General features: G+C 35.9%; 1 protein-coding gene across 2 annotated transcripts in view; it reads right to left on the bottom strand.

The window, feature by feature from the left end:
• Positions 1 to 10,787: 10,787 nt before the first annotated feature.
• Positions 10,788 to 12,526, bottom strand: part of LOC149535030 (long chain acyl-CoA synthetase 9, chloroplastic-like) — a 124,570-nt gene continuing 122,831 nt past the window's right edge. For both annotated transcript variants that reach the window (XM_089806526.1, XM_089806527.1), the window contains exon 12: positions 10,788 to 11,127. In XM_089806526.1, the coding sequence (XP_089662652.1) occupies positions 10,963 to 11,127 (165 nt within the window). In that variant the 3' untranslated portion in view covers positions 10,788 to 10,962. The remainder of the gene's footprint in view (positions 11,128 to 12,526) is intronic.

Below are 12,526 nucleotides of genomic sequence, written 5' to 3'. Positions count from 1 at the left end.
GATATGACAGTTGTAATGTGGAAATAGATTTTGACTTATTGGATGAAGGAAAGGTAGATCCTACCTTGATCTTTAAGCCATGTAAATAAGAGCATTAAAGAGGGTCAATTAGGTCTTACCCTAATTCCACCTAGGAGAAATGAGAAGAAAGGGGAAGAAAGGAGGAGAGATACAAGAATATGATGATCTCACATTAAATAGGTGTTAAACCATCATTAAATTGTAGTTCTTCCAATTTAAGATTGTACAAGGACGCTAATTATTTTTCCCAATTTCTAAGAAAAAAAGAGGTGAAAAAAAAAAAAAAGAGTATTGAAACTATCTATGAGAATGGTGTTAATTGGTTTTATCAATACAATGTTTCATCAAAATTTGTACAATTTTACTCTAAACTAATCACTTCGAAAGAGAAGGGATGACATAACCATTTCTAGAAATCAGATATATGATAATTGTAGGGGCCTACCAAAGAAATCCAAACACTCGATGAAGTTTTGATATATTTCATAGTACTTGCTGAAAACAAAATGAAGACTTAGGCAATGTATAAGTTCATGTGGTTAGGTTTTAGAGGTTTGCCAATCAGAGTTAAAGACATATATTAGCAAATTGCCCAAACATAAATTTTGCGATAAGATGATCTTGATAAACCTCCAATATAGCACACGGGCAGTCCTGAACTACGACTGTGTTTGTAGTGGATATGAAGTTTGGTCATTGATATCAATCAGATCAATCTGTTGATGTAAGTTATAAATCAACTGATATGTGGGGATGCAGGCAAATTTTGTCTATTGGTATGTAAGATATAAACAGAGATACGGAATTTCATGATAATGCATTATTCTATTGCCCAACTTCTTTTAAGCCCTTGATATCAAGAGTCCTCTGGAAATCTACAGCTGCTCCTTCTGGAAAGAGAGCTTGATATGTCTAACATAGGCGTCATAGGAAACATGATCACCTTTATCTCGATATGTGATCTGTGATCACATAGGTCTTTATCTACCTGTCCTGAATCCTCATATCGTCCTTCTTCTATCATGATGTTCATAGCATTGAAAGATCTATCCTTCATATACATCATATTTGCCCATTTTCTTTTAATCACGTAAACTTCTTCCCAAATGATTTATATCTAATGGTTTTATCATATATATTCCACACTACATCTCAAATGGAGGCCCTGATTTTTTTTTAAATTAGGGCTCCATCACTACTCTTGCCCCACCTACATCAATTCTATAGTAACATACTCTATGAATCTTCATCAATCCAATCTAACTCAATCATCATCATCACATGCAGTAGTATCAAATTCAAATTGATCTAGCTTTCAACATATATTCATGATCCCCATTTTTGAATTTCTATGATACCTAATTCATCATATCAGCATTTGCTACCTCACAACATGGTTCAAAAATCATTGGATCATTTCAGACTTTGAACCATGTGCAGTATTAAGAGACATTCGTAGTACTCCCAACACCTTCCTGTGGTCTTATTTCTTCTCTAAGATAAAAACAATGCTTAACATTCGTAGAATCTTCAGCATTCGGTGTCAAGCATCTACCAACAATATAGCCATCGTTCTAATGGGAGGCTGCATGGTTTCTCCTCACATTAGTTTTGGCAAGCAGCATAATTTTGCATGTTCGTTCCTTCTAATTTCTAGGTGCGTCACACGAGGCATGAAATGATGCTCTAAAACCAAACACCCAAACATTTGTTGTACCTTCTTTTATAGATAGAAGAAGAGCACTTGCATCTCTCCGTATACTACATTTGCTACTTTTTCATTCAACCTTATTGAAAGACCGCCAATTTCTCTTATGTGACTTTTACAACACCGACTACCAATATTTCTAGCTTTTGACTTTGATCTTATGACTACATTTTTTATGACCATTTCTGCCTCGTCTTTGTGATTTCCCTCTGCATTTTTTCCTTCTTGAAAAATCCCAACATCATCGAATTTTATCCTGTTCATTTTACCAAATATCAAGTTGCTAACAGCAACAATAGATACTTCCCAATTATTGACTAAATAACACAATGCCAAGATGGCCTTGATTTCATGGACTGACCAATGTATTAAATTCATTCAAACGATTTGATGTATTACCAGCATACTTCATGTTAAGATTGTATAATTTCTTCATCAAGAAAACTTCGTTTGTTGCTGAACATTGTTAAATGTTGATGTCATTTCATACAAATCTGACGAGTAATCCCATAAAATCTTTACACGAAACATTACCAGATAGGGATAGAATAATTATGGCCACTGCCCGCTTGTTTGATTTCTCTGTCTTAATTGAATATCACAAATGACTACTTCATTTTACCTTCCAACATGATTAAGAGACCTCTCTACCTCAATAAAAGCTTATATTTTTAGTTTCCACATCCTGAAGTTTTAGCCTGAAAATTGTTTCATCCTCCATTTATCTACTAATACCAGTTAAGAAAATGAAAGCAAATTTAAGTTTATTTCAACACCAACCAACGATTAGAAATATAAAAATTGACACAACAGTTATAAATGTACATACAGATTCACGTGTTTTACCATTATATGATTACATCCCCGCGAAGATATTCATCTTCTATCATTGCCAATCAATACAGTGTTCCATCTTTGAATATATAGATATAGTCTACAATAGACTGAGAGTCGGAGCAGTGAAGATGAATAGATTTTTTACCAGTCTTGACCAAAGAGACTGTTAAACTCGTCAACCGAACACAAGAAGATGACCATTGGTACTTGCAACCAAACACTCTTGTGGTATATACATCTATTTCTTAATCATTCATGACTTCAAGTCTTCAGTTAATGTACCCTATGCTAAATTATCTTAATACATCATAAACCTTATAATGAAAATTATTTGTAGACAACTGTGGCTAGTAAAATATAACCTTCATTATATCTATGTAACCCTTGTGTATGCAAAGAAAATGCAATAGTGAGGATTTTTAACGATTGTTTTAGTGAGCTCAGTAATGATAAGGACGAAATTTCTATTGATGCATCACTCTTCATTGGCATTGTTTGGATCTCTTTCCCTACGAGAAGATTCATAAGCCTCATAGGTGGCCATGATAATTACTTCCATATTTTGGAGAGCATATCTCAGTTCCAGAAGCCACTACCATCTATTATAATGACACTTGGCCATACGTTAGATGTGAGAATATCAAGACAACTGGTGATTAAAAAAAAATCATGGAAATTATTATTACCACCAAATATATATATGATATGATATAATAGATTTTAATGACATCCATGAGACTAAAGTAGTCTATGGGACCCATGCAATCACCCTCCCGAGTGAGGAGCCAAACTAGTCAGTTGCAAAGTTTTGGTTAACTTGTCTCTTCTTCTCTGAATTTTGATAATCAAATCCGTTGTTCTCTTCACTTGATCTTTCTCGAATAAATAGTTGAAGTACTTGTTCTGCAGAATTTTTGTATAATCAGATCTGATGTCGTTGTAAGCCAGGCATTCCTTGACAAAGTGTTGCTCTGTCTCAACTGTTCCCATATTGTAGAATAAACATGTTCTGTCTGCCCACTCTTCCTTTGGAACTTGCCATCTACCAGTTTCACATCGCAGCTGATGTGAACTAGTTCTAATTTGTGCCATCAACATTTTTGCTTTCCAGTTAATAGGTGCCCTTATATAGGCCTTTTCATCATGACTAGAAGTGGGATTAAATTCTTTAATGTAATAAGATTTTTTCCGCCCTATGTGTCTTGTCCACAGAATATTGCGGAACTTTTCATTGACAAACTTCTTTATTTCTTTAATGTTATCCAGGCAAGTTTGGATGTTGATATCCCATTTTTGCATCCATTTGTCATTTTGTTTCATCCATGTGCTTTTCCACCTCACAAGTTTTTCCTCTATTACCAACTTGGGCCAACGATGTGTTTCCAGACCTTGGGTTTTCTTTAAATAACTTAGCATTTGGATCAATGCGACGGCTTCTAATGGAAAGGAACCCACCTCCACCAAAAAGATTTCATACGGAACTGTGGTCTTGACTTTAAGATTGCATGTGATGAGGTGTTTTTGAATTCTTTCTACTTGCCGCCATTTATATTTGGACATACTACCGCCCCACACTTCACATCCGTATAGAATAACCGGAGTGACCAGCAAACCAAACAGAGTTTTCATGGTCGTCCAATCCCATAATTCTGCGTTCCTGCACTTGTTTTGTAAAGAGTATAACGCCTTCCAACCCCCTTGGATCCTTTTCGATCTGCAAGTATTCCAGTTGAGTTTGTTATGAAAATTGATGCCCAACCATTTGTACTCTTCCACAATCTCAAGGGGGCTATTTTCAAACAGAAACTTGTCTTGTATGCCCCTATTCTTCTCTAGTGAGAAGATCATAATTTTGGTTTTGCTAGTGTTAACATGCATTCCTACATCATGACAAAAAACTTCTAGTGCTTTCAAGTGCTCTTTCAAACCTTTAGCTGTTCTAGCAAGAATTATGAGATCATCTGCATATAAGAGCAATCTTATCACGAAGTGGGCCAGCTGCACCCCCTCACCATTGGTCTTGTTTATCCACTCTTCTAACTTGTCAATATAGAGCCCGAATAATATTGGAGAAAGCGGACACCCTTGCTTAACCCCGATATTGCTATCAAAATCTTCTGATATCCCTTCTGTCATTCTGATTTTAGCTTTGACCTGCTCATATAATCTGTAAATCGCTGACCTAAGCTCTTTAGGGACTTCCAGCTCTACCATTCTATCCCATAGTTTATTACGTGGCACTGTGTCGAAAGTTTTTTTAAAGTCCACGAAACAACAAAAAGCCTCGTTCCCCGAAGTGTCCCAAACTTTCTCTATCAAATGTATGAGAGTGATGTCGTGATCTATAGTAGAGTGTTTCGATCTAAAGCTTGCTTGCCCTTTTGCACGTTTGCCTTCTGTTTCAGCCCAGTTGCTGATTTTTTGTTCTACCAAGCTACCAAATAACTTGCCAAATAGTGGATTGATCATGATGGTTCGGTAATTAGAAGGATTGTTTATATCTCCACTTTTTGGAGTGGAATCACCACACTTGTAGTCCATTTTATAGGGAAACCTTCTCTATTGACACTGTTGAAAATCTTAGTGATGTGTGGTGTGACGATTTCAACACCCCATTTAAGTATTCCTCTTGTAGCCCATCTATATCTTGCGCTTTACCAGCAGCTAACCTACTTATGCCTTGAATAATATCATTTTCGCTGAATAACTCCCCTGTAGTCTCTGTTTCCATGGTACTACATTCTCCTATATCACATTTATAGAGAGTCTTGGCATATTCCAACCATTTGGTTCCTGTTATGTTATTCTCTATCTGAGTTTTTCTCTGCTGAAGCTCTTTCCAAAATTTTTTGGGGTTGTTTTTACTAAGATTAATCAACTCTATTCTTCTCTTGTTCACATACTCTTCTTTCTTCTTTTTAATCAGTTGATCATACTCCTTTCTACTTTCTCTGTTCATGTTCTTTTTCCAATTCCTTTTTGCCATTTTGCACTCCTCATCAAATCAAGGATTGGTCAGAAAAGTGTTCTTGGCTTCTTTTGTGGCCCTAGATCTTTTACACTCCTTCAATGCTTTAATGATAGTAAGAACAAGATTATCCTTGTCCATGAAATGTTGTTTTTCAGACTCAAGATGGTTTCTCGAAACCCTAGACAGCCGCAAAAGAGTCTTGAAAAGTATCATGGTTTTCTTGTGTCATTAAAACTTTGCTAGTCGGAATCATCTTCCTCTTCTGTAAAGGTTTTGAGACAATATGTTGATTTTTAAAGTGAGTGGCCACCCTTATCAAGATGGGGTTATGATCAGTTTTTAACTCTATGGGGCAATCTTCTATCTCAAAGTTAATTATCTTTGCGACATAGTCTTGCGAGCATATAACATAATCAACAACACTTTGTCCATTGTATCTTTTGCATGTGATTCCAACTGATTTAGGTCACTTTTCCATACCATTGCATATAACCATGTTGTATAGGCAGCATAAGCCTAGTAATTCAACACCAAAATGATTAATCTTTCCCATACTATCCTGTGAAGATCTTTCCCATTTTTGTGTCCCTTCTTCTTCGAGCCAAACTGGATCTCTGCTTTCATTGTAACTCTCCTTAAGATTGAGAGTTTGGTTGTTTGTTGTTCTAGCATTGAAATCCCCTATTATCATTATTTCCCCTAAAGAGCTAAAGGCTGCTATGTCTTTTTTTAGTGCAACGAACGGGTCTTCTCAATCTAATCTACGTTTTTTATATATTTTTTAGCCTTTTGGAGCAAAGTAACATATAGCCACCCTTGTAGAAATCTGATTCTCTGTTATTTTTATCCAAATATACTACTTGTTTACATCTTCTTTCTCTAAGTTTACAAATCTGCTCCAAGTTTTTTTTATTAGAACGGTGATGCCTCCATTCCCCTTACCATTATTTATCTTTTCATTCCACAGTGATACCTTCTTATACCCTTCAAAATTTGGAACCCTACATCCATCATGTTCATGAGTCTCGGTAAGCATAATGATGTCATTATCTTTAGCTATCGGCCCTAACCCAGGTCCTCTTCTCCAAGGATAACCTCTACAGTTCCAGCTAACTATAGTTAAATGTTCTTGGGTGGGCCCGAGTTCCTATTTATTGCGTGTGATTTTGTCGCTGATTTGGGCTTTGTCATTTTGTAGCCACGCCCACTTGCCGTTTTCTCTTGCTGCTTTCACTTTTTCCCATTCCTTCCTCCTTTCTTCTTGCTGAGTTACGGTGAGGTCATCATCAAGATATATGTGTGCGCCTCTTAGAAACTTCCTCTTGCTGAAAATGTTGTTTTTATCCCCTATATTCCTCATTGTCACTCTAACATGTCTGTCTTTGCCTCCTCTAATCCATTTTCCGATTCTTTGAGCTTGTATGGTTGTTCCATGCCAGTCTAATCGGTCTTTAAAGAAGTCTTTAACTAAATCCGTTGTTTTCTCCTATTCTCCATAGTCTCGTAGCCCTTTGACAATGATATTTGTTGCTTTCTCATTTCTTTCTTTTTCCTCTCTAATCTGTCTCCGAACTTGTTTTTCTATATTGTTAATAGGAGTGTTTGCTGGCCCCTTTACTATGTTAGCCCATGATCTAACTTCTTCGATCTGTTCTCTGAGTTGATTCTCTTTTATTTTCATATTGGCCATGGCATCTTGTATATTTTTCATTTGCGAGTTTTTGTCTGCTTCCATAGCCTCTCCTTCTCCCGTAGTACTTGTTGCTGTCCTCTTTTCCCCTACTTCTTTCTTTAACAATATTAATTCATACTCTCCTTTTTCCATATTAAATTGCAATTTTTGAATTTGTTCTCTAAGTGACTTGACCTCCGCTGCCAGCTTCTAGTTATCCTCAGTAACTCTTTTCATTGTGATCAAGGTCACCGGGAGACGAGGAGACTTTGAGGTCTCCGGTACTGGTACTGGTACCGGTACGGCAATTTTTCAAATAGGAGACGGGGGTACTTGGAGACGGCAATTTTTTTTTTTTTTTTTTTTTAAAATAAATTTTTAATAGTTTAAACTTAAAGAGTCTAATACTAAAAGTAAATACAAAATTTTAAAATAGTAATACCGTAAGACTAAAAGACTAAAGTAAATAATAAATTAATAATACTAGTGTTGTCACATTAAAAATTAAAATAGATTCATAGAGTCAAACTGTCAAAGATTATAATAATAATAAGCGGTCAGATACAGAAGTACATTACTGAAATTGATTTTAAAACCTGACAAATTGGCATTGCTGCAAAAAATTTGTGAAAATTATTGAATTATTCAACATTGATGCATGCATAGAGACACACTTAGGATTTCTATTTTCTAACTAAGAGTTAGGATTGCTTAGTTTAAAAGGGAGTAAATCATTTTGTAATAGTGTTTTTATTCCAGTTACACAGATTCAACTAACAAAGATTCCTATATTGGTACTAGGATATTGCCAACAGCAGATAAACAGGTACGAATAACAAATATGACTTATACATCAAACTGAAACATGATATCCTCTTGAAAAAACAGAAATATGGGACCAAATACATTCATGTTAACATACATAAAACCTCTAGTCTATCACTGTTATCGCTGAGTCTTTATCAGCAAATAGATGCTTGGTTTTCATGAGGAATAATACTATTATCAAGCATTTGCATATCAGATTTCTGTAACATACGTAATACTATCTTCTAATGCACTAACAACAGTTTTTGCACCCTAATTCCTCAGCCGCATAAATTTATGTGATTTGGGATCTTTACTGCAATCCTGTACAGCTTCCAATATGTTGTCTTAGACTTGTATCGTGTTCCTGTAGGTGACGTACATCACCAAGCAGTTGTTACGCAATTCATATAGTACCTTAGATTTTTGCATTAAAAACATTTAAATGAGGGCTAAAATATATAAAATTATTTAATATTATATTTTACATTTATATTTTATCAGGAGACTTCAGGGAGACTTCACTTTTTGGATTAGGAGACGGGGAGACTTCAGGAGACTTCGTCATGAAGTCTCTAACCTTTTTTGAGGTCTCCGGAGACGCGAAAAGTCTCCGAGACGCGTCTCGGTCTCCGAGACGCCACTTTTAGGGGGGAGACGGGTCTCCTGGTAACCATGATTGTGATACTTTCTATTTGGCTCCTCTCTTCAAGTGCCCACACCCTTTCCTTCATAGCAACTAAATTGTTCACAAAGATGTCTGGATACCACGTCATAGGTGTCCTTGTGGGGCTGTAATTATTTGGTAGCCCATCCTCCACTGTGTCTATCACCTGAGAATTATCTGGCTTCCCTTTACTATTAATATCTCTGATATTATCAAATTGCTTAATTGTTTTAGAGATTTCAGTCGGCCTCAGACTTTGTTCTCCCTCCCTTGCACTGTCTGGGGTTTGTGGAATCGGTTTCAAAAGTAAAGCTGCTAACTTCCCTCTTTTTGCATTTTTAAACTTTCATATCTTTCTCCGCCTAATTATTCTTTTATATTGTTTGGCATTCACATAGATGTAGTTTCCTCCTGTGGGTGGTCCACTGGCTTGTGATAAGCTCAGAGTGTTTGTGGGTAAATTACCATTTGTCCCTCCAAGATTGAATGAACTCATGTGTCCGGCTGAGGGTCCTGGAAGAATGAGGAAGCTCCCTTGATTCCACTTGATGATGCTGCTGTGCATTAAACTATCCCCATATGTCAGGACCAAGCCACTATTGCCAGAGATGTCATTGTGTTTCGTAGCTTCTTCCAGACTAGTTTGTTGTTCTGCTATTACGGGTGCCCTGACTATCTGATTCTCTGCCACCCTGTTACTATTAGATCCTGTGTTATGCAAGGTAGACCCATCAAGTTCTGACTGTTCCTCTCTTATCTTAGGTTGATCAGTCAATGATACTTTTACAAGTATCTTCTCTGCAGATGTTTTTGTGATTTCCCCATTTGTTCCGTCCATGAGGACCATATCGTTCCCACTGGTGCCTTGTTATATGTTTTTAATGGTGTTTTACCATTGTAAATTTACCAATGCCAGGAGAAGTAACAAAGGAAGCCTGAATAGGTGCAAATCAGATGCAAGAAAAAGGGAAAAGGACCATCCAGTACTAAAGGCTTTGATATTGATATATTCATGAATTTCAGAATTACATAACATTGTCACATTTATCATAACAACATTGTTTAAAATTATCAATTTCATTCATCAAATCAGCATAGAACATAGCATCAAATCGAATCATCGTCTAAGAATTGGAACATAGGTTGACATCATATGAGAGAATCAATCTGCCACAGATTAGACTTTAGAGCCCTTTCTTGTGGGTTTTGGAGGAAAACCGAATTTTTTGTGCCAAATCTTCCTAGAAGGGTAGCAGCCATCTTGTTTGGGCAGTAATCAGCTACAACAATTTATTTTTGGGCAATTATTGCTGCCATCAGAAATGAGGACCGTTTCCAGCCGTCCCCAAGTCCCTTTCCGAAACTCCAAGATGTGGCCGGATATTATAGTTAGCACATGGATGTGACAAGGCTACAAGTACTTATCATTTACCTCCTTTCTAATGCCACGCTAGCAAGCTAAATATATATGCAACAATATCATGGACACTTTAATTGCCTCCTCTAGTTTGTCATCGGCTACTCTTAACAATACAGCATCATCTCACCTACCAATTAAATATGTGCTATCCTCTTTTAAAGAGTTTCGTTGTGCAACAGGTCTAACATCATTGGAGCATTTATAATTAATAAGGTACAAAAGTACAATAAAGCTGTATGTGCCAAAGCAGGCCAAACAACATGATGGGATATTGACTCGAGGATGCAGGATATAATATTTTACTTTACAATCCAGAGTTCTAGAATTTAACATGCAAGTTAACTTTCCTTACACTTTGAATCCACACTAGAGGCAAATAGCTCGAGAATGTTCAGACAATAGAACAGAAAGTTGCTAAATTATATATGATGCTTTAACATATTTTACAGTAAAGCTCAAAAGTTCACCATGTAAACTAAAAAACATTTGTGACTACAATTGTACGAACTGCAGCACCTACAATGGACAAATGGATCTTATAAACCTGCATTAAATACTTAGGTTTGGCCATTTTCCATTCTGATAGCAAAAGGAAATCAAACAATCAGCAGCACAAATCACAAAATAAATGCTCACACCTGTTACTCAAAGTGAGCAGTTACAGAAAAAGGAATATGAACGGAATTGATGACAATGCCAAGCCATTTTAGCCTTTAAATTAGTATGAAACAAACTGGGAGAAAATCAGTCCCAGATTTCTTCAATGAACAGTTATTTAAAAATGGCAAGTGAACATTTAAATAATATGATTTACCAAGGAATATAGTGTATCAATACTATCCATGTTCATGGCATTTCATTAACCATACAACTTGTTCAGTTCCTCTGCAAAAGTCTTCTTTATAACTTCTCGCTTCAACTTGAGCGCTGCTGTGACCAGGCCACTTTCAGGTGTCCATGGATCTGGAAGTAGCTTGATTTTTGCAGGAATTTCAAACTTGTCAAGTTTTGTACTCTTACCAACCTGTTTGAAATATCAACCAAAAAGTATTAAACAGAGAAAAAAAATTCCTATCATGCAAATAATACACGTAACTTTCTGGATAAATGCTCAGAACCTTGCTGAATCAGCCTAATCTCCTTGAATGTCAATCAGAGTATTTACATGCAATAAGAATAGTGACCATAGAATTTTCTTCACAAGAGGCCATTCAAGAGGCAGTATACAACACACCATACATTTCTCTATATAGAAGAAAAATGAAAAATAACATGTTTGCCTATAAAAGGACTGATAATATACTAAAGTAATGGCCAAATTTGCTTGGTTAATGGTTTTAAAGGTTATAAAGAAGATATTGTAGAGCTGCCCACCACTAGAGATATGATAGGCAGGTCACATTCACAATGTATAAAAAAATTAAAATAACATTGAGTCTTCTGCACTAGCACCTACAGAATGTTACAGAATATACTAAAATTACTAAAGTGGAACCAGAGGAAAGGGCATTGAGGAAATAATTAGAACAATATTAACGCCTTAAGGTTTGTCACCGGATATCTACAAAATGATTGCCAACATATCTTTTTCACAACTTCGTGAAAAGGTGTCCAAGCATAAATTTAAATTTCAAATATTTATTTGACTTATGCAAAGATCTTGCAACGGTTATGCCCCCACCATGTTGACTTTTAGGTGAGGATAGTGAGTGGAAATCCCAACTTGCTGGGTCCATTTTACCATGTTTGTGCTATGCCATTGGGTTCTGTGGACACTGTAACACAATCATATGTTACTGATTTTACGTCACGGCTTGCATGTATAGTTTGCCCTTATTATTATATTTTGATATTTAAATATTAAACCAAGGCCTCAGTAAGCATATCCTAAATCATACGCTTGGGTGGCATATAAATATAGACTATGTCTCTAGCCATATCAGTCAGATCATCTTAACTTATTTCGTATAATATTAGTCTATTTTATAATGATTTTCTACATATTTAATGTTCATTTCATGCTTGTTTTGATTATTATTTAATTAATTATGATCACATGTTATTACTCTAGCATTTGAATCGGGATGAATATTAGTGTTGTGTTCCTGTATGGATTTTGACAACACAATTCCATGGCTTCCATCACAAGCTGATTTTCTAAATAATTTCCTGCTTTAACACTGATCTTGCAGTACTGTAAATTACTCAATCTATCCACCATTTAAAATTTACAATAACCAACTTTTGTTCACAGCCCTTGTATAGGAAAAACATCCATGACATCTGTCATTTGCTCACAGAGAGAATTAAACAGGAGCATGTGTTTATCATTTATGAATATCTAGTGTCAGTTTTCTGTGTTTTTATATAACCTATTGTAGGTATAGATAGCGATGGAATTCTCCATTAACAATTATATACAT

Source organism: Cupressus sempervirens, chromosome 10, assembly GCF_028749045.1.
Source record: "Cupressus sempervirens isolate cs-2001-9-10 chromosome 10, ASM2874904v1, whole genome shotgun sequence".
NCBI classification, from domain to species: Eukaryota; Viridiplantae; Streptophyta; class Pinopsida; order Cupressales; family Cupressaceae; genus Cupressus; species Cupressus sempervirens.
This window is presented reverse-complemented; position numbering and strand designations above follow the sequence as displayed.